Source organism: Salvelinus fontinalis, chromosome 3 (genome assembly GCF_029448725.1).
Source record: "Salvelinus fontinalis isolate EN_2023a chromosome 3, ASM2944872v1, whole genome shotgun sequence".
Lineage (NCBI taxonomy): Eukaryota > Metazoa > Chordata > Actinopteri > Salmoniformes > Salmonidae > Salvelinus > Salvelinus fontinalis.
Window position 1 is genome coordinate 19,751,758 of NC_074667.1, and position 27,386 is coordinate 19,779,143.

Here is a 27,386-nt window from a genome sequence, read left to right on the forward strand (position 1 = left end):
CATCCTTCTGCCAGGTGTCTGAGGCAGATAGGTGATGGATAGTCCTAGCGTTTAAGAGAAATGAAAGCTGATGTCCCCGGCTAGCGGTATGGCACAAAGCCGTGAGAGACCATTACGATGCCTACCCATTCATGATGGGAAGACAACGTCGCTGGCCAATGTGCTAAGAGCTCTCCTAGCTCTCTTCGTAAATGTGCCAACGTCCTTTTGCCCATTGCGTCTCTAGCCAATCAGAAAATGGCTGCTGTCACCTTTGGGTTGGTTGAAGTTGAGAGCGGCTGTGTCAAAGGCGGAACCTCCGTGGCGGGGCTGCGTGAAAACTCATGTTGAGATTGAGCACCTGCATAGTGCATATTGATAATAATTGGAGGGATGTTGTGTATACTCAGATTTCACAAGTGTAAATTGCTTTGTCCTGTCAATAGTTGGTTTGAGAGGAGAACATTGTTGCAGTGTTCTCAATGGTAGCATTCTATGTTAATTGGAAATGTAACAATATAACCCATGAGTGTGTCAGTGGATGTGTGTGTGAGACGGAGAGAGAAGTGAGACAGAGATAGAAAGAAAGAAAGAAAGAAAGAAAGAAGGAGAGATCAGCTACATATCTATTTATGGCCCTATGTGGGCATGTGTAGGCATGATTTTATGTGTCAGTTTGTGTTCAAATAGCCCAGTGTTGGTTTAGTGACAGTGTGGAGGCTGTCATGTCAGTCTGGGGGGGGGGGGGCTTTGCTGGAACAAGCAGGGATTTTTTTGAACGAGAAATTGGCCCAGTTTCGGTTGGCACCGATCTGACATTTTCGCAGAGCGCGATAGCTAGCACTGATGGCTGCCGTAGACTCGCACTCTATAATCTGTACCGCATGAGTACTACAGTACAGATTGCATCGTAATGCTGACCGGACATCATTCACCTTATACCTACTGTTGTAGCCGTGTCAGCAAGCTGGGTCACTGCATCGAGATAACCCACAGCTCAATTATGGCACAAGGATGAGCAGTGAGCAGCACACATCTGGGCTGAGCCAGAGGGAAGGAGTGGATGAGGTAGCTAATGCACATGAACCTAAGCCATTTGGCTCTGCACTATGTGGGGGGAAAAAAACGTTGGGCCACTGCCAATATTAACATGTTGACATGTTGACATATTAACATGTTATTAACCCAACTGACTTTGGGTCAGTTCCATTTCAAATCCTGTCGGTTGAATTGGACATGGCACCTCTCTGTACGAAATGCAATTCAATCCCTGAATTGCCTAGGGTTGAGAGGAAATTGACCCCGAAACCCTGCAGCAAACATCGTAAATGGCCTCTGCCGTTGTTGGCTTAGCACTCTGATAGAGTCAACATTCACATGTGGCTCTTCACCTTTTAAAGAGACCCCTAAAACTCTGTCCACATTTCGTGGGGTTCTACCTGTGCAAAAGCTGCGCGAAGCTGAAAGTATGAGCTTCTGAGCGGCGCTACACTGAGCTTGTACAATTCTACGCAGCACAATCATCCACTGTACAAGGGAAAGCTCCGATTTTCAAGGCTCAAGCTAACTTCTGGAGACTGTCAATTGTTCCATTCGTAAACATTAAGAATACCTATCGCTACATCAACGGGTATGGCACAAAAATACTTGTTTACTGCTGTATCTGAATAATCACTACGATGTTCCAAGGCAAATAACAAGCGAAAAAGTAATAAGGAATTTATGAACACGTTATATCCTCCTGCTTCTAGCCTAGCATTTGTTTTATAACAGCGGGGGGTTTGTAGGGACCATGTTAGAAACCGGTTTATAAAAGCAATAAGGCACTTTGGGGGTTTGTGGTATATGGCCAATATCCAGGCACTCTGTGGCACGATTGTCTTCGGGTGAAAGAGAGGACCAAGGCGCAGCGTGATATAAATACATATTTGTATTTATTTAAGAAAGACGAAGAACACTAACACAAACTAAACAAAACAACAAACCGAACGACCGTGAAGCTATACAAGACAAATAAGTGCAGACACTGGCAACTTACACATAGACAATTACCCACAACCTACCTAATGACTATGGCTGCCTAAATATGACTCCCAATCAGAGACAACGATAGACAGCTGTCTCTAATTGAGAACCAATCTAGGCAACCATAGACTTACATAAACACCTACACTGAACACAACCCCATGAACTCTACAAAAAAAACCTAGACAATACAAACACCCTAAACGAGACAAACGCACACAAACATCCCCCATGTCACACCCTGACCTAACTAAAATAATAAAGAAAACAAAGATAACTAAGGCCAGGGCGTGCCACTCTGCTTTGCGTCGTGCTGAAGAACAGCCCTTAGCTGTGGTATATTGGCATTGTACTACACACCCCAAAAATGCCCAAAATGTTAGGAATCCCTCTCTACTTATGGTTACATCATATATTCATTGAAATCTGCTCAAATATAATTTTACGCTAACTCACAGAACCATTGAACCAAGATGTAGTTAAATAAGCAGCGGTGACATTGACTAGCAGCAGGGGGATGGAGACGGGAGGATGAAGAGGGAGGGGGGGGGATTCTCCAGGGGCCTGCAAGTGACTGAACATCTTCAAGAGCCTCCTGCCAGGAACATAACATGCTCTGGAGTGGCGACGCGCCAGATGCCTTGTCACCTTTTGATAAGTAATCATGGGAAAGTCACTCCGCTGACCCGTCTGCCGCATAGCGCTGTCTGTGATGTCGCAGTCTCCTGATAATATTAAGATATGGGATATACCTTATAGAGTATATGCATCCTCATATATTTACTTTGTAACTGAGATACGGGGAAAGGTGAGTACACAATCAATGTTATATATACCATACATTCCAAGTTTGGGAACATTGGAATGTTTTTCAATCAACCACTGTGACGTCAGATGCATAGGGATTTCAGTGTAGGATTTACTGATTCTATTATGATACATGATATACCATAGGGCATATGCCGCAGCACCAGTTCATACTCTGTAACTTACATTTGGAATAGTGAGTACATCATCAATGTTATTACACATCATCTTTGGGACCTGTTGATGACATTTTACTTTTGAGAAATGATATTTCAGGTACAGTATGTACTTAACACAGACTGTATTCTTCCCCCGGTGTCAAAGCTCGGTTCACAAAGTACTGGCTGACTGCCGCTTTAAGCGATAGTTCCAGTTTGCATGGGACAAATGAGACTGACGAACGACAAGTAGAGAACGGTCAAAGAAAAAAGGCAGGATGTCTTTGAGGACCATCACTTATTGTCATGCCCTGGCTATAGAGAGGTTTTTTATTCTCAATTTTGGTTGGGCCAGGGTGTGACTAGGGTGGGCAGTCTATGTTCTTTTTTCTATGTTGTTGGTTTTCTATGTGTTTGGCCTGGTGTGGTTCCCAATCAGAGGCAGCTGTCTATCGTTGTCTCTGATTGGGAGCCATACTTAGGTAGCCTGTTTTCCCATTTTGTGTTGTGGGTGATTCATTTCTGTTTAGTGTGTGTTGCACCTGACGGAGCTGTTTTGGTTGTCACTTTGTTGTGTTTGCTTTTTAGTGTTCAGTTTCTATTAAACATGACGAACACTTACCACGCTGCGTTTTGGTCTTCACCTTCTTCCGACGACAGCCGTTACACTTATTTTCATAAATTCACCATGGTTCCTTTGATGTTGGAATGCCAATCAATTTACTATCAGGAGAGATGAGCCGGGAAGAGAAAAGGGATACGAGAGTTGTGTAGACCACTCACTTTATAAGGGTGTATTACCCCTTCAAGCGCAACACTGCTCAAGTATGACTCCAGCTGTCTCTTTTTTGATGATCTAAGGAAGGCTGCCAGGCTGTTCGGCAAAAGATCAAATGACCCGGGCTTTGAATCCTAGGGGAGTCTTACAACAGCCTAAAGCCTTGTGTTTGTATGTGTGTGTGGGCATTGATTTCTTTACAACATAGTAGTGATTTGTGTATATTAATATACAGTACAGTGCATGTGTGCAGTTTTCTTCTGGAGTATATCTGATATTATTGTCTATGGATGGAAATATATGACATGCCCTGAAAAGCCCACAACGTGTTGGATTAAATGGACAGGCCTACGTTTTAAACAGAGCAGGTATTTTTGGTTGGGTCTGGGGCGACGTGGGCTGGATTTGAAGTACCGCAGTACCTTTTAATATTCTCCTTCTGCAGCTCTCTGTCGCTCTAACTTTTCTTCTCTCTCTCTCTTCACTCTCTCTCTCTCTATTTCTCCCCCTCTCTGTCTCTCTCTTTTACTCTCTGTCTGTTACTCTAAATCTCTCGGTCTCTTTGTCTCTCTCTCTCTCTCTCTATCAGTTTTTTCCATTTCCCTTTCTCTGCTTGTTGGTCTCGCTCAACCCCCGTCTCTCAGTCTCTCATCACCCACTCTCTCTTTCACTCCCCCGGAGAGAAGCAAGAGTAGAGAGGGGAAATGCAGTTAGCGGTGTACTACCGTCAACCGCACAGGCTGCGTTTTCACTAAAAATAGCTTGACTCGGGGCACAGTCCAAGACATGACCCCAGGTGAGAGGAGCTTAGAGCGTAAATTAAAATATGTGTTTCAGGGAAGGTCGTCCTTGCAAGTTCGACTGACAGGCAAGCGAGTGTGAAACCTTGTGGAATATATATATTTTTTTAAGTGTGCACTTAACTGGGGCTATCAGCCTTGCTCAAAGCCTTGCCGTCCCAAAACATGACATCACATATGTGATGGGTCACTTGTTTGGGGAATGAAGCTCTGATGGGCAACGGCTTCTGTTTATTCATAAAGACGTAGTGAAGCAAACTAAGCGTTGCGCTATTAAGGTATCGAATTATAGAACAGTGAGATGTGAGAAACATTTTACCTTTTTAGGTATGGAATAGAATGGGGAGAACAGGGAGATGTGAGAAACATTTGACCATTTTAGGTATGGAATCGAATGGGGATGCATTGTATTTCAGCCCATCTTATGATGGTTCTGTGTCTCTTCATTCAGGTGATGGGAACCCCAAGGAGAGCAGCCCTTTCATCAACAGCAGTGAAGCCACAGAGAAGAGCCAGCAATACGATGGCAAACATATGGCTCTGTTTGAGGTATGTATAGACACACACACACACACACACACATGCACACATGCAGGAACGAATGCACAGACAGGCAGACAGGCAGGCAGGCAGGCAGGCAGGCAGGCAGGCAGGCAGGCAGACAGACAGACAGACAGACAGACAGACAGACAGACAGACAGACAGACTCACACACACCTACTCATGCATATGCAACACAAGCCAACTGTATGATGACCAGGGTATGGTCCTGCCTGTGAGACTGGAATTTGTAGGCAGATACACACACAAACACACACACACATTCACAGATCAGCGAGTGATTGAATAAGGGCCCTGTCATCGATTAATGAGGGTAATTACTGTTTGAAGGGCGAGTGAACACCTCGGGTTAATACAAGCACATTTCGAAACTGCTACAGAAAATGACTGAGACAAAGCCATTTACCTTCATAAGCAAAAAGCCAAGTGTATTACATTTTTTCTCAAAGGGATCCTCATTTGAAATGATGAGTGGTTTGCTGCATATACTGTATTAAGTAATTTGTATTCATATTACACATTTTATATTTTACACCCCCGATTTTGTCATATTGCTTCCCGCTTTATTTTGCACCACGTCAGATATGCAGGGAATCCATCTTGCGTCCATATGTTCACTACATTGCCAACTGCAGTAATGTTTTATTATGGAATTGACCAAGTGTTATGTTATCCTGTTTGTGTCAATGTACTTTGCAGGAGGAGATGGAGACCAGTCCCATGGTATCGTCTATGCTTAGTAGTCTGGCCAACTACTCCAACCTCCCCCAGGGCAGCAAGGAGCACGAGGAGGAGGCCGACAATGAGGAGGAAGACAAAAAGAAGAAGAAGCCTGTCAAGGTAAGTTGCTGTTGCAACACTGGTCAGTCAGACCAGTAATACAGCACTGGTCAGTCAGACCTGTAACACAGCACTGGTCAGTCAGACCTGTAACACAGCACTGGTCAGTCAGACCTGTAACACAGCACTGGTCACTCAGACCAGTAACACAGCACTGGTCAGTCAGACCTGTAACACAGCACTGGTCAGTCAGACCTGTAACACAGCACTGGTCAGTCAGACCTGTAACACAGCACTGGTCAGTAAGACCTGTAACACAGCACTGGTCACTCAGACCAGTAACACAGCACTGGTCAGTCAGACCTGTAACACAGCACTGGTCAGTCAGACCTGTAACACAGCACTGGTCACTCAGACCAGTAACACAGTACTGGTCAGTCAGACCTGTAACACAGCACTGGTCAGTCAGACCTGTAACACAGCACTGGTCAGTCAGACCTGTAACACAGCACTGGTCACTCAGACCAGTAACACAGCACTGGTCACTCAGACCAGTAACACAGCACTGGTCAGTCAGACCTGTAACACAGCACTGGTCAGTCAGACCTGTAACACAGCACTGGTCAGTCAGACCTGTAACACAGCACTGGTCACTCAGACCAGTAACACAGCACTGGTCAGTCAGACCTGTAACACAGCACTGGTCAGTCAGACCTGTAACACAGCACTGGTCAGTCAGACCTGTAACACAGCACTGGTCACTCATACCAGTAACACAGCACTGGTCAGTCAGACCTGTAACACAGCACTGGTCAGTCAGACCTGTAACATAGCACTGGTCAGTCAGACCTGTAACACAGCACTGGTCAGTCAGACCTGTAACACAGCACTGGTCACTCAGACCTGTAACACAGCACTGGTCAGTCAGACCTGTAACACAGCACTGGTCAGTCAGACCTGTAACACAGCACTGGTCAGTCAGACCTGTAACACAGCACTGGTCAGTCAGACCTGTAACACAGCACTGGTCAGTCAGACCTGTAGCATAAGGGGCCAGTCAGTCGGCAGGTAGCCTAGTGGTTAGAGTGTTGGACTAGTAACCGAAAGGTTGCAAGATCAAATCCCTGAGCTGACAAGGTAAAAATCTGTTCTGCCCCTGAACAAGGCAGTTAACCCACTGTTCCTAGGCTGTCATTGAAAATAAGAATTTGTTCTTAACTGACTTGCCTAGTTAAATAAAGGTTAAAAAAAAGACCTGTAACACAGCACTGGTCAGTCAGACCTGTAAAATAACACAACTCAGTCAGAACCTGACTCAAAGCCTTATCACCCATCTATTTCTGTTTGGTTTCAATCTATATTTCGTTTTTGGTTATTTTTTCTGGCTCTCTGTTTTACCTTCCTCATTTTTGTCAGTCCTTTTTACCTGGACTGTTCCTCTGCATTAGCGTTTAAGTTACTTACTTTTACAGTCTTTTCAGTTGGCACTTTCTTTTATCTTCCACTATATCCCTGATCCTGATCCCTGCACCAACCTCCTCCTCGAGTTGAGAGATAGATATATCGGATTCAGTACTCCTCCAATGGTAGCGCCGGGAAGCAGAGGCTAATCTTCCCGGTCACCTTCCCCGGCCCTTCGATACTTAATTAGCCCGCTCGGTACGCCAAGCAGCTGCTTCTCCAATCAGCAGCCCATTTCAAAGGCAATCTCCCCATCACCAGGAGAGGCTTTTCATTAAGGCAGCCGATGGCGTTTATCATTCCGACAGCGATCCCTTTCTCTCTCTCCTCTCCTCTTTCCTCCCTCTCCCTTTCACCGTCAACCCATTGAGTATGACGGCTGGAGCGTTTTGTACGGCGCAGTGTGAAAGGAGAGATTAGAGGGTTTTCATACCGTGCGACACCAGGGAACAGTCTGGAGGTTGCCGGGGTTAAGATGGAAACCGTTTCCCCCAATCTGTGGGGGCTGAGTGTTTTTCCCCTGTGAGTTTATAATGGGAAGAATGATGATGGTGTGGTGAAAAATACTGGATCCCCATCTCTAATGGTGTTTTCCTTCCAGGTCATTGTGTTTTACAATGCCTCTTCATTTTCTCATTAGAAGCTCCAGTCGTGCATTAGTATTCATGCCGGTAGCCTTGCGAAGATGGTATCTTGATTAATGTTGCGTCATGTTATACTACAGTTGCGTCTGCAGTTTGACCGTGTTGATAATCGAGCGAAATGGAGATTTCACAGCTTACATATGCCCCTAATTAGCAAACAGAAAGTGGGGTTAAATCTTAACGGTAGTCATTGTTATCCTGTAGCAGAATATTCCAGCAAGCAGGAATGACCATGTAGTAATAATTCTAGCCTGCAGCACTTCATGTTCCTCCTATGTACTTGGCTAAATGACACCCATGCACATATAGACATAGGCACTTTTTCTACCCATGCACAAACATCTCCCCCTTCCCCCGCTCTTTCTCTCTCTCCTCTCCCTTCCCCTCTTTCTCTCTCACACTCACCATAGACATAGACACACACAGACACAGACACACACAGACACATACACACACACACACACACACATTTCTTCTTCTCGCCTCACTCCCTCTCCTCTCCTTCTCTCTTCTCCCTCTCCCCGCCTCTGTCTCTCTCCTACACACACACAAACACCATTGACACGTGGTGTTTATCCATACCTATATGCGGACATTTGGAGGGAGATATTTGGTGCCCTCTCTCCTCTCTCTCTCTCCCCCCCTCTTTAGTAATTCAGCACATCTGAGCCGAAACGCATTAGCCCTGTCAGCTACTGTTTGCGCAACAGAGCGTGAAGATGGCCTTGCAAGCTCCTAGCACCCGCTCCCCACACCTCTCGTTGCACCTCAGCACTTGTATTGCTTTAGAAGTCGAGGTACAGCATCTGCACTCGCTCTGCTTACTATATTATCACCTCAATTGTACAGTACTGTATACCCCCCCCAGCTACGTCAGCTTTCTTCCAGACAGTTACCGCAGTATTAAGTTCAAGTCCACTCTTCTCTTTTCCCCTCAGCAACAGCCTTCTTTCTTCTCCTCTCCTTTCTTCTTTTTTCCCCTATTTCCTAATCTCCTCAGCTCTATTTCCCCTCCTCGTTTTTTCTCTCGTTACGTCCTCTGCAGCTAGGTCGTCCATTTACTCTCTTTTCCTCTACATTTTTTCTCTCTTCTTCTTTCCTCCTCCCTCACCTCATCTCCTCATTTCTCTTCTCCTCTTCTCTCGCCTGACCCCATTTATCTCCTTCTCCCCACCCGAAACCCATCTCTTATACCAGGAAAAAGCTGTCCAAATGCCTTAACCAGTCCTCTGTATATCCTCTTAAGCTGCCGACACACTACATGACACACAACACTGAACAGAGTTCTAAAAGCACATTTAATGGCTTTCATAATGGCATTTATGTAATGCATGAGACAATAAATATCAACCGTGTTTTGCTTTTGTTTAGGAGCCTGTACAACATTCGTAGACCATCTGTAGACAGCGCTCGTAGAACCTTACACATAACACGAAAGAAGGAAGGCAGCAGTCCCACTCCTTGAATGCTTGTTCTATATTGGATAGAGATGGTGAGATAGAGATAGTTGAAATAGGGTTTGTGTCAGAAGGGTGTGGGCCAGATTAGAGTTACACACCGACACATGTGGTCTGAAGTCAGCGACCATAACAGCTAAACAACCCCAGGCCATGAAGGGTGCATTTGTAAAGAATCCTTATCGGCCTCCAGTGTCTGTGTCTGTGGAGAACAAGAGGGACCTGTGAGTGGTCTCAGGTGGCTGTGGTGGGCTAAGGATCGAGTGAGGGGGTGATTGAGTAAGGGGCGGCGAGGATGGGGGCACCTGGGTGGCGAGGTGGCAGAGAGCTGGTTCTGAAGCAGCTGTTACGAGCGGGGGGGGGGGGGGGGGGGGTTGTTGGCAGGAGGTGGAGCCTGCTGTGGGACCTCCGCACCTGAGCCAGATATCACTGGGCTGACTGCGTATCCCAGGGGGTCGTGGGGCAGCTGTCTCTTCTCAACACTGCGGCGCCAACCCGTAGTGTCACCGCCGCCGCTGTGTTCGCCGTCCTCGGCTGTTCCAGCTCCAACGGTCTCCGAGGGAAATCGTCATGCTGCTAGCTACCAGCCGATGTTCTATTGGGCCTCACTTGTTCTCCGGATTCTAGAAGTCTAGGTCCGGGATTGTATGGCACTCCTGGTCCAGGAATGAAATGCCAATTGAATGCGAATGGAAGTGGAGCTCCCTAAAATAGAGGTATTGGATCCCCCATACGGAGTAATTCAATAGAAACAAGTGTCCCATCTGCTGTGGCTACTTCCTCAATGTAAACGAATTAGACACGTTCTTTTTTTCTTTTTTTGCGATACGTTTTGTCTTCCCAATCGTGTGGCATTTTGGCCAATCTCAACAAGTGTATTCTTCTTCATTTTTATTGTGTAGGCTACAGGACATGCTCACTGTCTATCTGCCTGGTAGCGTTATAATAATCTTACTGAGACCATGCATGTGTCCCAAATGGCACCCTATTCCCTACATAATGCACTCAGGTGGCTGCACTATCGAGGGAATGAGGCGCCATTTGGGACCGAACGTTAACAAACAACCCTATGTTGTAAACAGTGTTGAAGCTTTCACAGCTTTTTTTCCCAATCTGGGTGTATGTTTCTGCAGGGATATATTGTGTATTGTTCGCCATCGAGAAGCGCTCCGACAGTAGACTGAGACGCAGGGCTGAGGGTCTTTTGTGTTGCTCTACTGTGTGTGGAAGCGCTGAAAATGACCTCGTATGGAGACAACTACGGAGGGCTTTCTCTCACTTTGATTGTCGCTGTATTCCCCCTTTTGTGGGGTCTTGTTGCTTTATGGGTATTTGTCCACCCAGTGCGAATGGTGTTGTTGGGAATAGAGTGTAGATAGAAAGAGCCCATCGATCTACGCATACAGTAGCTAGGAGACTTTCCAAATGGAACCGTATTCCCTTTACAGTGCACTACTTTTGACCAGGGCCCATACTCTCCTGGTTTGGATGTTTTCTTTTCACATGGTCCTTTCTGGCGCGATTCTAGGAACTATGGCGGATGCCTAACCGGGCCATCGCTGTACAGCTCAGCTCAGTAGTGTGAAAAGGGTATTAGAGGGAATAATGACGCAGCTATCAAATGGAATTCACAGAGTAACACTGTAGTTTGTTTTCACTGATTTAAGATGTGTTCCGGTTGAGAGTGTCCATTCATACGGTGTCCATATTAGGACAGTCTCAGGACTTGTCCTAATATGGACACCGTACATAAAGGTCAACTGGGGAAATCAGAAGTTTACGAGTACTCTTCAGATACTTTTTTGCAGAGGGGTGCTCTGTTAATTTGACCGCCCTCCGACAGAGTGGTTGTGCAAAGGATAGGAAGTTAGCAAAGCGATACATCATTCAGCATCATAGTACCTATAGAAAATACATTTAATCTTGTGTGATTTGTTACACACTATTGTGTGCTATGTAATTGGAGGGATACAGTGTTGTCACTATTAACGTACAGTAGATGTTATTAGAATCTGACCCCTATACTCCGGCTATAGTCCCCTGATCATGTTTCTGCAAGGACAGCGATTTACAGCAGTTTTTCAACTCTACACCAAAGTACTGATGGAAGGTGTACTTTCAGCCCACTACACCTGGAGTGTATTGTATATTACATACGTCCCTGAGGGACCCCCAGCCACTCGTATGGAAGTTCATGGAAATTCTATGTTCTTAATTATAGCCATGTTAAAGAGTGGATGAAAGATCGATCAAAGTGGTGTAAAGTTGGAAAAAGACCTGACAAATGTTGGCTCTCTGCTGTACTGCTGTAAAAACAATTAACATCATTTAATATTCTGTTTGATTCAAAAAATCCACTGTCACGATCATCGTAAGAAGCGGACCAAAGCGCAGCGTGGTTTGAATACATTCCTCTATCTTTAATGAAGAATACTTAAACAAACTTACAAAACAAAACGAATAAGACGAACGTGACCGCTATATAAACAATGTGCTAACATGCAACATAACATAGACAATAACCCACAACCCACAATACAAAACAGGATACCTAAATATGGTTCCCAATCAGAGACAACGCAAAACACCTGTCTCTGATTGAGAACCATATCAGGCCAAACACATAGAAATATACAAACCAGACATACAACATAGAATGCCCACACAGATCACACCCTGACCAACCAAAACATAAAACATACAAAGCAAACTATGGTCAGGGCGTGACATCCACTTAATTGTCCTGCATAATTTTTTATTTAAAAGAGAATATTTCAGCCACATGTCATGCATATTTTAATCACATTTTTGTTTAGACCAAACAGACATTCTAGCATCTACCTTTCGGTGTATCTTTCACTCATTTAGCATAGGGGAAAGGTCAAAACAAATCCATTAAGCTCATAATAATTCAACATATTACATAATAACTTTAAACAGTACCACTGCCCCCGTATTGAAATCACTATTAACCATGCAAAGTGTATTCATCTAATAACTGGAGCTGTTTCTGGAAATGGTGTATTGGTGAAATGGAATGTAAAAGCCTGTACAATTTGAAGGAGGCAAAAATAAAAGTATGATAATTGCAAAACCCAAATGCCATTCAATTATTTGAAAAAGTCAATTCCATTCTGACAAAAGTCATGACAAAAAAAATCTGACAGCAATCTCTAAATAAGTGGAAGGCCTAGGGAACTTTAGAGTTTGAATTTAGAATAGAACAAAAACTTTATTGAGATTCTTGCCGCACACTGCACACTGAAGGGCACAGCCACAGCAGCTCTCTCATTTGCATAAGCCAGACCCCAGGCAAACTGTGAGAGTCATTGCCATAAGGAGAGAGAGATGACAAAGATGGACTGGTGTTTGTTCTTTGCCGCCCCCATAGGGAACGTGAGAATGCGTGGTTTTGATCGTCGATTGAAGGTGAATAACATTCCCAGTATAAATCATCCTTGTGGTGTTGCTTGCGGGTGTAAAATAGGATTTCAAAGAATAGATGTTAGGGGAACTGTCAGATAAAAACCAACAGAGGGAAATGAACAAAAACAGGTCAGCTAAAGTGTCAGCCCCTGAGTACAGTATGGTGTCCCCTAACGGGCAAAATATCGACAGGGGGAAATGGGCTAGAAGAAGAGGTTCCACAAAACAAATGGGGCTGAATCTTAACTTGCGTTACAAAAATAAGGATTTGGCCCAGATGAACCATAATTCAGGATTACTCCACCCTACTTTACTAGAGTACTTTACCACATTGGTGTGGACGATATATTTGACTAATAGTCTCAGTGGTCAGGTTTGATACAGAACAACATAATATGTTGAACAAACTGGATTCGGACCCGGGTCTCATGCCCGCCACAAGACTACACAATCCCGCTCGACTAAACCTAGTCTTCAGGTTTGCAGGCAATCTAACATCGTCTACACAGTTTCAGCAGCATTTCTCAAGTGATGAGCTTTCTAAGTGGAACTCTGCGTGTGCACTTGGCCTGTTGTTCCTCGGGAAAATGAGAATATAATTATGTTTGTGTGACTTTTCAAGACTCTCCAAACAGGCTCTTATTAATATCCGAAGCCCAGCTTTTCAAATCAAATTATATCAGACCCAGAATTTGCACGCTTAATATTCATTTAATGTCAGGAATTCATCAGGATGCCCTTTTTTTCCTCGTAGATGATTTAATTAAAAAGACTAGTTTCTCAACTCAACAGCTGCTGCCAGTACAAGCCCCAGGAATGTTCTCTCGCATTAGTCAGTGCCCCCCAGGCCTGGAAAACTCTCAGAATCGCAGTTAAGAAGCATTAAAGTATCAAAGTTAACATTATGCTCAAGAAACATGACAACCGTCTCGTCCTGTTGTGTTCTCAAGGTCTTTATGTCATCACTTTCAGCTTCATATTGGACAATGACTTCCCCTAAAGCCATTACTGCTTCACAACACTTACAGGTACACACCAGACTGACACAGCGAAAACAATGTCTGTAGATAAGCCTATTTTAAAAGAGTTGTCGGCCAGCCCTCTTCACATCCTCATCGATCCTATTCATCAGACTGGCAGTGATGTCACCATAGAAATAGAATCACTAGAATAGGCCTTCCTCCTGGGACTACTTCCTGCTTTACTCTTAGATTGAAGATGACAAACATTAAGACAACGGGTTTCTGATATCTCATAACACTTTGCAACAATGGGACCAGCTATGCTAGTCAGCAATGGCACTGGTTAGCTAGCAACGATGCTGGTCACAGATTTGTGACGACGCTGTCGTAACCTGTATATTTTCGATCTAGCTTTACTCCTATGGGTACACCCTAAATAGCCGCCGGTCCAAGCATTGTGACATCATTGACTTGTTAAGGGACTTCCGCTCTAGTGATTATATTTCTGTGGATGTCACAGCCATTTAAAATTACAGATTGTGCTGTAATTATATCTATTGAATTGCCTCAATTGAGGTTAATTGTCATGGAGTATGATTTTGAAGTCGAAGTTTGACATTTACAGTGATTTTACATTGTCAAGAGCATATCATCAATGATTCTTTCTGCAAGGAAGCTGTGTTCCACCCATTTTTAACTAATTTCCTCACTATTTTCCCCTTGAGACTTTGATTATGCATTCCAAGTGAAAGTGCTGAGATGCAGCATAAGTCTTTGATTTTAAATCTCATAAGAAATTGCCAGCGAGGGTCTGTTCACTCACTTAGGATCACCACTGGATATTGGGACAATTACGTTTTATTGGCACAAGTTGTCCTTGAGCCGGAAATGAATGACTCCATTATGCATGTGGGTCAACTGTGGCGCACTTCAACTGTAACACACATACACATGCACACACACCTAGCCAACCATGCACGCATGCACACACATACACACATACACACATACAGCCCCACAAACACACACACCACATAAAACACATCCCGAAAAACAGAAGGAGAAACTGCCCATTAATAAATCTAGTAAACAACACAGAGCCTCTCCACCCATTTTTGATCAGTAATTGCAGTCCATGGGTTGGCCTTGAAACTCTGTCAATGTGCCATCCAGCTCCTAGGCCATTCATTCCCATGGGAGGAAAGAAAATATACAAATACTCTATGGAAAAACCGAATAGTATCAGCGTGTTTTTAATAGACTGCCACATTGCACCCGGGGTTAGAATTACTCTCTTGGTGGTGCTGTAGTCCTAGTGGACTGTGTACGGTTGTAACTTTTCCAAAATTACCAGGTTTCCATGAAATTCTCGTCTGAGAAATCCTTGGCTATGGTTACTTGTCGCGTGGTTCACACATCCATTTCTGTTACAAAAGCATGTGATAACCCAGTCATTAAAGACCTCATGTACCTAAAGTGTGTGTCCACTTCCTCTTCCCCTCCATACAGGCTCCAGCGCTGGGGACCCTGATGGGAGTGTACCTCCCCTGCATCCAGAACATCTTCGGGGTGATCCTGTTCCTGCGGATGACCTGGATGGTCGGCATCGGAGGAGTCATTGGCTCCTTCATCATCGTCTTCATGTGCTGTTCCACTGTAAGTACCTGTGTTCGAATCTGAGACACCTACATGCAGGGATGGAAATTAAGCTAGCACGCTAGCCTGTGGCTAGTATTTTTTAGACCGAATTAGTACAAATTGCAGTCTACTAGCCTGGCTGGCCAGTGCCCAAAATCCTTAACTTCCATCCCTGCCTGCATGTAATGAGACTGTGTTAGCCTTTTGAGCTAAAGTCTAGGCAGTCTAACCTCTACGGGATGGGAGTCCCTAAACAATGACGGTTGTTGCTAACGTGCGCTAATGTGACTAGAATGACGTTGTATACAACAGCCAACTTTCCGGGACATAGACATGTCTTATATGGGCCGAAAACTGAAATTCTTGTTAATCTAACTACACTGTCCAATTAACAGTAGCTATTACAGTGAAAAAATACCATGCTATTGTTTGAGGAGAAAAATCTTTTATCACGGCAACTGGTTTGATACATTCACCTCTGAAGGTAAATAATGTACTTACATTCAGTAATCTTGCTATGATTTGTCATCCCAGAGATAAAATGTAGCATAGATTTGTTTTATTCTTATGTTCAAATGTAGGAACTGGGGTCTACAGTTTGACCCCACTGCTGTCTCTGGCTCCACACCCACCCCGTCCGGCCATCTAGATGTGTGAAAGTTAGTGTATAAGCTAATGATCCATCATGTATGACATTCCTTGGAGTGTGTAAGCTTACATTTTTTATTACCATAGCATTTTTGTATGTTCTCTATAGTTATGTACTTGAAAATGTAAATCTTTCCTCGATCAGTCTGAAACTTTGCACACACACTGCTGTCATCTGGTGGCCAAAGGGTATATTACACCTAGACTCCTATCTGAAAGAATGGCCTTTCTCTTGCATTTTAAAGATGATGGAAGAAAAAAACATAGCAAAAAAGCTGCATTTTTTTTGTTTGTATTATCTTTTACCAGATCTAATGTGTTATATTCTCCTACATGAATTTCACATTTCCACAAACTTCAGTGTTTCCTTTCAAATGGTATCAAGACTACGCATATCCTTGCTTCATTTTAGGTGAAAAATAAAAATAAAAAAGGTTACGATCGTTTGTCAATGTCTTCATGTGCTGTTACACTGTAAGTGTCTTTCAAATCAGTGCAGCAATATCTAACAAGTCATCTAACAATTCCACAACAACTACCTAATACACACAAATCTAAGTAAAGGAATTTAATAAGAACATATACATATGAATATATGGATGAGAAAATGACCGAGCGGCATAGGCAAGATGCAATAGATGGTATAAAATACAGTATATACATATGAGATGAGTAATACAAGATATGTAAACATTATTAAAGTGGCATTATTAAAGTGACTAGTGATCCATTTCTTAAAGTGGCAAATGATTTCAAGTCTGTATGTAGGCAGCAGCCTGACTGTGTCTGTGTTACTCATTGGGTTGGGGGGGGGGTGAATTTGGGGGTGGACTGCATGCTAGACTGTGTTAGACTGATGAGCTAAAGTCTATGCTCCTTTGTTAATGTCCTCATGTGCTATTTCATCCTAACTACAGTGCCTTCAGAAAGTATGTACACCTCTTGACTTTTTCCACATTTTGTTGAGTAACAGGCTGAATAAAACATTTATTAAATTACAATTTTGTGTCACTGGCCTAACCACAATCCCCAATAGTGTCAAAGTGTAATTATTATTATTTATTTTTTTACAAATTAAATATTAATGAAAAGATGAAATGTCTTGAGTCAATAAGTATTCAACCCCTTTACTATGGCAAGCCTAAATAAGTTCAGAAGTACACATTTGCTCAAAAAGTCACATAATAAATTGCATGGACTGATTTTTGAATGACTACCTCATCTCTGTACCCCATACATCTGTAGGTCCCTCAGTCGAGCATTACATTTCAAACACAGATTCAACCACAAAGACCAGGGAGATTTTCCAATGCCTCACAAAGAAGGGCACCTATTGGTAGATGGGTATAAAAAAAAAAGCAGACAGTGAATATCCCTTTGAGCATGGTGAAGTTATTAATTGCACTTTGGATGGTGTATCAATACACCCAGTCACTACAAAGATACAGGCGTACTTCCTAACTCAGTTGCCGGAGAGGAAGGAAACTGCTCAGAGATTTCACAATGAGGCCAATGGTGACTTTAAAACATTTACAGAGTTTAATGACTTTGATGAGAGATGGATCAACAACATTGTAGTTACTCCACAATACTAATCTAAATGACAGAGTGAAAAGAAGGAAGCTATTCCAAAACATGCACCCTGTTTTCAATAAGGCACTAAAGTAAACAAGAAACAAACTTTATGTCCTGAAATCAAAGCGTTATATTTGAGGCAAATACAACGCAACACATTAGTGAGTACCACTCTTCATATTTTCAAGCATGGTGGTGGCTGCATCATGTCAAGGGAATGCTTGTCATCGGCAAGAACTAGGGATTTTGTTTTGGGATAAAAATGAATGGAATAGAGCCAAGCACAGTCAAAATCCTATAGGAAAACCTGGTTCAGTCTGCTCTCCAACAGACATTGGAAGACAAATTCACCTTTCAGCAGGACAATAACCTAAAACATAAGGCCAAATATACACTGGAGTTGCTTACCAAGGTGACATTGAATGTTCCTGAGTGCCCTAGTTACAATTTTTAATTAAATCTGATTTAAAATCTATGTCAAGATTTGAAAATGGCTGTCTAGCAATGATCAAAAACCAACTTGACAGAGCTTGAAGAATTTTGAAAATAATAAACTGCAAATATTGTACAATAGAGGTGTGCAAAGCTCTTAAAGACTTACCCAGAAAGACTCACAGCTTTAATTGCTGCCAAAGGTGATTCTAACATGTTTTGACTCAGGGGTGTGAATATTTATGTATATTAGATATTTCAGTATTTCGTTTTCAGTAAATTTGCTAAAATTTCGAAAAACATGCTTTCACTTTGTCATTATGAGGTATTGTCTGTCGATGGGTGAGAGAAAAATAATCAATTTAATTTTGAATTCAGGCTGTAACACAACAAAATTTGGAATAAGTCAAGGGGTAGGAATCATTTCTGAAGGCACTGTATGTTTATTTACATGTATATTAACGTAACCTTTACTCGGCTACGTAGCCCATTAAGAACAACTTTTCTTTTACAATTACAAACTGGATGGTTAAGAGGTGAACAGTTTAAAACAAGTGACAATGTTTTCTAGCCACCATTGTCAGCACAACCATTTTTAATGCTATGCCCTTAGCACCGAACAAGGTGTCACTGAGAAGTGGCAGCTACAATATGATTGGGTTTGCCTGTTTGACATGTGTTTGTCATAATACAGTACATCACGTTGGTTTCTCCCGAATGATCTCAATGCATGATTCTCATTCTGTACTGCCAAAGAGAGGAGGTGCACTTACATGTACCAGTAGACCCAATTTTATTGCAAACATGTCAACTCATGTCAGCGCCAATGTTCTCTCTATGGGTTTGACTTCAGTTTTGATCCCATGAAATGCGGATCAATGCGATGGCTCGTTTAAAAGCTACCGAATATTACACTGAACAAAAATGTAAACGCAACTAAAGTGTAAAGTGTAAAGCATGTAAAGTGCTGGTCCCATGTTTCATGAGTTCAAGTAAAAGATCCCAGAAATTTTCCGTAGGCACTAAAAGCTTATTTATCTCAAATTTTGTGCACAAATTTGTTTACATCCCTGTTGGTGAGCATTTTATCCTTTGTCAAGATAATCTATCCACCTGACAGGTGTGACATATCACAAAACCTTGTGCTGGGGACAATAAAGGCCACTCTAAAATGTGCAGTTTTGTCACACAACACAATGCCACAGATGTCTCAAGTTTTGGGTGAGCATGCAATTTTTTAATACTGGATTTAATGGTGCTCCGTGGGATGTTCAAAGTTTCTGATATTTCTTTATAACCCAACCCTGATCTATACTTCTCCACAACTTTATCCCTGACCTGTTTGGAGAGCTATTTGGTCTTCATGGTGCCACTTGCTTGGTGGTGCCCCTTGCTTAGTGGTTTTGCAGACTCTGATTCCTTTCAGAACAGGTGTATATATACTGAGATCATGTGACAGATCATGTGACACTTAGATTGCACACAGGTGGACTTTCTTTAACTAATTATTTGACTTCTGAAGGTAATTGGTTGCACCAGATCTTATTTAGGGGCTTCATAGCAAAGGGGAGGAATGCACACACCGCTTTTCTGTTTTTTTTTATTTTTTAAACAAGTTATTTTTTTCATTTCCCTTCACCAATTTGGACTATTTTGTGTATGTCCATTACATGAAATCCAAATAAAAATCCATTTAAATTACAGGATGTTATGCAACAAAATAGGAAAAACGTCAAGGGGGATGAATTATTTTGCAAGGCACTGTATAGTCTATTAAGCAACTAATTCTAAACATTAATAAATATTGAAATTTCATCAATCACAAATTACATGAACCTCTCCTGGAATAGATAAAAAAAAAATAATAATACTAAACCCTCCCCTTTTGAAAGAACATGACCCTCCCCATTTTCCTCAAGGTAACCATTCTGTCAATTTTGATCATTCCCTATGCATGTATTTATAATGTACTTACCCAGGAGCAAGCAAATTAATATAAAGTGAAGTAGCATGTTTAATTACTTGGTGGTTACAATGTAACAACCTTTGCAGACAATAGGCTAACATGCTGAACACACCGGACACGTCGCGTGCGCGAGCGTCGCAAGATATATTTACAAATCCATGTTATTCAATTATTACACCCACACTGCTTGCGCGCGCCAACGAGCGTCTGCGATACCAAGGTCTAAAATAGAACTCCTTTCTATTTCTGACACAGATCGCGCTGAAAGTCCTGCCTCTCCCATCTCCTCATTGGTTTATAGAAGCAGGTACCCACGTGCCATCTCCTCATTGGTTATACCCACATGGGTGATTGAAAGACGAACTGTTTTGCCGGTTGTCGTTGTAATAATATGAAAGTTTAGATGCCGATCACCATATAAGTTCAAAGATGAAAAAGCCTGGAAGGAGGAGAGATCACTAGAAACGATTCGGTTGACCGTTTTAGGTGTGGATTAATTGTCGGAGTAGAGGACCTTGTGCATTTCAGGTAAAATAACAACTCAATGTTTATATCCCAGGACAAATTAGCTAGCAACAGCAAGCTAGCTAAATAGGACAATTAGCTAGCAAGTGCAAGCTAACTAGCTAAATCGCCATACATGTTTAATGCTTTTCGACCTGTCCCCAAATTAATGTAATTGGTTCAGAGTTTGTTTTGATATTTTATCCTGTGTGTCGTGATCGCATTTGGTGTAGGGGGACAAAATAAATGTATGCAGGATAGTGCACAATGGCGCACGCGCGCAGCCGGTTTGGGTTCCGTGTAACCAGGAGAAATATGGAGACGAGAAAATTTTGATCATATTCAAACCATTCAAATATAATTCCACATTTCAAACTTAAAGCAATAACTATTTGTAAAATGTACTAACTAGATAGTAAAACGTACTAACACAGGTTGGTAAAGCTAGCTAGCTAGCATTTCCCAATTTTACACTAATGTAGCTAAGCACTGGCACAATGTCAACACGTTTTCCAACTCTGTCAACAAATGTTACAAAAATGGCATAAAACATATAAAACGTTTAGTTACCGATGTTATTTCACTATTACAAACCTTTATAAGCACAACAAATTAAGAGACAGAAATAGCAAAATAGTGCAGTATGAAGATAGGCAGAAATTTCTTCTCCAATAGAAATCCCCAATCACACTTATTGGCAATGTCATGGCGACGTTGGCTAGCTAAGCTCATGCGCAGAAACAAGTCATCGGGTCTAACGGCCATCTCACACCGAACAGCTCATGTGGAGGCCATCAAATCAAGAACAAGTTTTATTGGCACATACACCGGATAGGTACAGTGAAATGTGTTGTTTTACAGGGTCAGCCATAGTAGTACGGTGGCCCTGGAGCAAATTAGGGTTAAGTGCCTTGCTCAAGGGCACATTGTAAGGTTTTTCACCTTGTCAAAGGCACTCGATATAAAGTTATTTTTGACAAAAATGTAATGTTTAACTACTTAAGACATTGGCTCAAATCTAGGTTGTGCCTTAAGATGTCGAGAAAATGAACAACTAAGGAAGAATTTTTTACTTCTCTCATTGACTTGTCAAACCCCAAACCCTGGCCTGGTCTGCTTGGTCTGTTTCGCAAGTGTCCCCGGAAGTCTTGCGATGTGCCTCTGGGTTTAGAAACTCTGTGGAAATAGCATGTGGCTTCCATTTTGGCTGCAGAGGACATTGTGAGAGGTCATTGTGACATTTTTCCTGTGAACTCTCAATTCTTCAAAAACGCAAAAGAAACTCATGAAACATTTTGTGACATTGTACGTTTGCACATTCAAAATAAGAAAATAAGAAGCCAGAAGAATGCTGGACTGTCACCAGGAAATTATGTCACACTGACCTCACACCTCTTACACTCTCTTCTGCAGCCAAAATGGAGGCCACATGCTAGTTCTGTCTCTTAATTCGTTGTGTTTATAAAGGTTTGTAATGTTCAAAAATTTAATTTAAGTCTCAAAATAGTGAAATAGCATCGATTTTGTAACAACATTGTAATTACAGAGTTGGTTGTTAAAGATTAATACATTGTAAGTACAATTTAAGTAAAAGGGTTATACCTATTGTTCTCCTGTCTTCTGGTTAGCCTATTGTCTGCTGCGGTTGTTACATTGCAACTACATGGTAATTATAAAGGTTATACCCTACTATACCCTACTAACATAATATCCAATGTTGTCTTTGTACATTTGGCCTTGTTTTTAAGGTTATTGTCCTGCTGAAAGGTAAATGTGTCTCCCAGTGTCTGAAAAACTCCTCAGTCCTTAATGAGTGCAAGCATATCCATAACATGATGCAGCCACCACTATGCTTGAAAATATGGAGAATGGAACCCAATAATGTGTTGTATTGGATTTGCCCCAAACATAACACTTTGTATTCAGGACAAAAAGTGAATTGCTTTGCCACATTTTTTGCTTTATCACTTTAGTGCCTTGTTGCAAACAGGATGCATGTTTTGGAATATTTTTATTCTATACAGGCATCATTCTTCTCACTCTTTCAATTAGGTTAGTATGTGGGCCTCCCGGGTGGTGCAGTGGTCTAGGGCACGGCATCGCAGTGCTAGCTGCGCCACCAGAGTCTTTGGGTTCGCGCCCAGGCTGGGCTGGGTTCGTGCCCAGGCTCTGTCGCAACCGGGAGGTCTGTGGGGCGACGCACAATTGGCATAGCGTCGTCCGGGTTAGGGAGGGTTTGGCCGGTAGGGATATCCTTGTCTCAGTATGTAAAATGTAATAAAATGTATGCACTCTACTGTAAGTCGCTCTGGATAAGAGTGTCTGCTAAATGACTAAAATGTAAATGTAAAATGTGGAGTGACTACAATGTTGTTGATCCATTCTCAGTTTTTTATTATCACAGTCACTAAACTCTCTATCTGTTTTAAATTCACCATTGGCCTCATGGTGACATCCCTGAGCAGTTTCCTTCCTCTCCGGCAACGGCAAATTCTTTCTCCTGAACTTATTTAGGCTTGCCATAACAAAGGGGTTGAATACTTATTGACTCAAGACATTTCAGCTTTTCATTTTTTATTAATTTGTAGAACTTTCGAAAAACAGAATTCCACTTTGACACTATGGGGTATTGGGTGTAAATGAAGGCTGTAAATCAACAAAATGTGGAAAAAGTCAATGTGTGTAAATACTTTTTGAAGGCACTATAAGTCTATGGCAATTGTATTGACATTGAAATGCATTGGGAGCTCATTTAAATATTGTTGTAGTACAAAATGTATATAGCAAATATTTTCTCTAACAATCTAAGTTAGTACAGTCTGCACATTTGGAAGTTGGTTTCGTGTTAAGCTATTAAACGACTTAGTGAGCAGAATAAATCCAATAATAATAATATGAGTAAGAAAAAAATCGAGAGTTGTTCATTGCTTTGCATGCACACCTAACTAGACGTTGGACTGATATCTGTGCCCAGTGGGTGGTGATTGGATAATACATGTTAAATTGACTTTTTCCTCTCGTATTTCCTCCATTAATCCTCCATATTGTTTATGTTTATCAATTATATATATTCCCTGCTATTTAAAATGTGCCATTTTATTTAAAGTATTTACATTTGAAAGATAAATATGGGTAACGAAAAATAATGAACTCGGATGGTACAAGGACACAAATCCTCTGAGATGTAGATCAAAGCATGTTGAAAAAAGACCTGTGGAAAGAGAACCCTGAAGATACACACACACACACACACACACTATCAGTCACACAGCTCAGCCCTGAGCCCTGGCACGCTGGGGCTTGAGTGTGATCAGTCTCGGAGCAGCCCCCTCCTGTCTTCCCCTGAGCCCCTTACATAACTCAGCTAGTCTCTGAGCCTACCGCAAAGCAGATAAGACAATCCAGGGGAGAGAGAATGCCACACTACATCAGCCAGGAGAGATATGGTGTGTGTGTGTGTGTGTGTGTGTGTGTGTGTGTGTGTGTGTGTGTGTGTGTGTGTGTGTGTGTGTGTGTGCGTGCGTGCGTGCGTGCGTGCGTGCGTGCGTGCGTGCGTGCGTGTGTTCACACACATGTGTGTGTGTGGGGGTGTATGTCCATGCATGTGTGCATGTGTGTGTGCAATGGTGGTAGGAGCAACGCATCTGAGTGTCTTCCCGCTCCCGTTAGACAAACAGCCATATAAATAAGCTCTGCGCAGAGCACTCCCTTTACTGGCTGTGTTCTCAAACCAAAATAACTATCCCGAAATTGGTTCTGTTTTTCAGAACATACATTAGGTTGCGGCAAATGTTCTCATAAAACGAAAACTGTCCAGTTGTGCTGATGATTATACAATGTTTGTGTAAAACATTCGCCTGACATTGCAAGAACATTCCCAAAACACATTTCTTCTGTTCTTTGATTTGATTTGATTTGATTGGGATCTCTGTCAGTCTCCATTTGGACAAATCTTCAAAGAGTGCTTAAACATTAAAATACAATTGATAATACAATCACATTTTCACATATAACATACTGTTGCAAACAACAAACATAATACACTGACATATTGATCAGATAAATACTCTAACAGGCTGAAAAGATACAGTAGTTTGGTTCCTTGATCTACCATAGTCATGCACAACCTTCCAATTTATTATATTTAAATGGTTCTAAAGTATTGTTTGAATTTATATATTGAAAGGTTTCCAGTCTGCTCAAATAAATTATTAAATGTATTCATTGCTCTGAATCGAAATGTTATTTTGCCTATTCCTCTTTTCTGCCAGAATAACACATAGATGGTGTACAACTTATTTATAGTATTGACTGAATGTCTGTCTCTTACCAACTGAATACTGTTGTGAATAGGCCGTTTTAAATGGTGTACATTGTGTAATTAAATAAGCATGTTTTTTTTAAATTACAGTGCATTCGGAAAGTATTCCAACCCATTGACTTCATCAACATTTTGTTATTGTCACGTTCCTGACCTGTTTTCTGTTGTTTTGGTATGTGTTTAATTGGTCAGGGCGTGAATTTGGGTGGGTAGTCTATGTTATGTGTTTTCTATGTTGGGTTAATGGGTTGCCTGGTATGGCTCTCAGAGGCAGGTGTTTGGCGTTTCCTCTAATTGAGAGTCATATTAAGGTAGGTTGTTTCACACTGTTTGTTGTGGGTGGTTGTCTTCCGTGTCTGTGTATGTTGCACCACACGGGACTGTTTCGGTATGTTTGTTTGTTCGGTTTTTGTGTAGTCTGTTTTCCCTGTCCGTGCGTTCTTCGTGTTACATGTAAGTTCTTAAGTTTAAGTCTGTTTAGGTCGGTTTGTTATTTTGTATCCTTCCAAGTGTTTGTTTTCGTGTTTCGTGTTTCGTCTTTGTGTTAATAAATCATTATGTATCCACACCCCGCTGCACGTTGGTCGTATGAAGAGGAGGAGGAACGCCGTTACAGTTATGTTACAGCCTTATTCTAAAATTGATGAAATCGTTTTTCCCCCTCATCAATCTACACACAATACCCCATAATGACAAAGCATAAACAGGTTTAGACATTTTTGCAAATGTGTTAAAAATAAAAAGCTGAATTATCACATTTACATAAGTATTCAGACCCTTTACTCAGTTCTGTGTTGAAGCACTGTTGGCAGCAATTACAGCCTCGACACTTCTTGGGTATGACGCTTCAAGCTTGGCACACCTGTATTTGGGGAGTTTCTCCCACTCTTTTCTGCAGATCCTCTCAAGCTCTGTGAGAGATGTTCGATCGGGTGCGGCCTCTGTCTGAGCCACTCAAAGACATTCAGAGACTTTTCCCGAAGCCACTCCTGTGTTGTCTTGGCTGTGTGGTTAGGGTTGTGGTCCTATTGGATGGTGAACCTTTGCCCCAGTCTGAGGTCCTGAGCGCTCTGTAGCAGGTTTTCATCAAGGATCTCTCTGTACATTGCTCCATTCATCTTTCTCTCAATCCTGACCAGTCTCCCAGTCCCTGTTGCTGAAAAACATCCCCACAGCTTGATGCTGCCACCACCATGCTTCACCGTATGGATGGTACCAGGTTTCCTCCAGACGTGACACTTGGCATTCCGGCGGAAGAGTTCAATCTTGGTTCCATCAGACCAGAGAATCTTGTTTCTCGTGGTCTGAGAGTCCTTTAAGTGCCTTTTGGCAAACTCCAAGCGAGCTGTCATGTGCCTTTTTATTGAGGAGTAGCTTCTATCTGGCCACTCTACCATAAAGGTCTGATTGGTGGAGTGCTGCAGAGAGGGTTGACCTTCTGGACGGTTCTACCATCTCCACAGAGGAACTCTGGAGGTCTGTCAGAGTGAACATCAGGTTCTTGGTCACCTCCCTGACCAAGGCCTTTCTCCCCTGATTGCTCAATTTTGGCCAGGCGGCCAGCTCTTGGAAGAGTCTTGGTGGTTCCGAACTTCTTCCATTTAAGAATGATGGATGCCACTGTGTTCTTGGGGACCTTCAATGCTACAGAAATGTTTTGGTACCTTTCCCCAGATCTGTGCCTCGACACAATCCTGTCTCGGAGCTCTACGTAGAATTCCTTTGACCTCATGGCTTGTTTTTATTCCTGACATGCAATTTCAACTGTGGGACCCTTTATAGACAGCTGTGTGACTTTCCAAATCATGCCCAATCAATTGAATTTACCACAGGTGGACTCCAATCAAGTTGTAGAAACATCTCAAGGATGATCAATGGAAACAGGATGCACCTGAGCTCAATTTCGAGTCTCATAGCAAAGGGTCTGAATATTTATGGAAATACGGTATTTCATTGTTATTTTTGCAAAATTTTCTAAAAACCTGTTTTCACTTTGTCCTTATGGGGTATTGTGTGTAGATTGGTGAGGAAAATGTTATATTTAATAAAGTGTGGAAAAAGGGAAGAGGTCTGAGTACTTTCCAAATGCACTGTGTCTTGTTGATTGATGACCACCCATCTCCACCTTAAAACAACCCTTGCTTCCTAATCTCACTTGCTGATGCTTTCCCCCAGACCAATAGTTCACCTGACTCCCAATTAATGTTTGGGTTATTTGGTTAAGAATTTTTCCCGGTAAATATTTAGCTATCCTTATGATCATAAAAGCAGTTTTTTAAACTTATTTTTTAGAGATTAGTTATTTGAGATGACCATTATACGCAGTTGTCTTGCTGCACCTCTAGTAGTTTTCTTTTCTGCCACTTCCTCAATTTGTACTCCCCTCATGCTTAATCACATCCTATGTTGTGTTGGCCTTTTCCTTGTGGAACAGACCAATATAACCTTGGTTTTCTTGGCGTTC

The 27,386-nt window shown here is 42.2% G+C and overlaps 1 protein-coding gene across 5 annotated transcripts in view; it reads left to right on the plus strand.

The window, feature by feature from the left end:
- Positions 1-27,386, plus strand: part of LOC129840644 (solute carrier family 12 member 5-like) — a 289,015-nt gene that overhangs the window by 177,196 nt on the left and 84,433 nt on the right. For 4 of the 5 annotated variants that reach the window (XM_055908662.1, XM_055908671.1, XM_055908680.1 and 1 more), the window contains exons 2-4: positions 4,999-5,096; positions 5,808-5,948; positions 15,348-15,494. In XM_055908662.1, the coding sequence (XP_055764637.1) occupies positions 4,999-5,096; positions 5,808-5,948; positions 15,348-15,494 (386 nt within the window). Of the gene's footprint in view, positions 1-4,446; positions 4,544-4,998; positions 5,097-5,807; positions 5,949-15,347; positions 15,495-27,386 lie in introns of those variants that run through there. The other variant, XM_055908697.1, reaches the window with a different exon arrangement.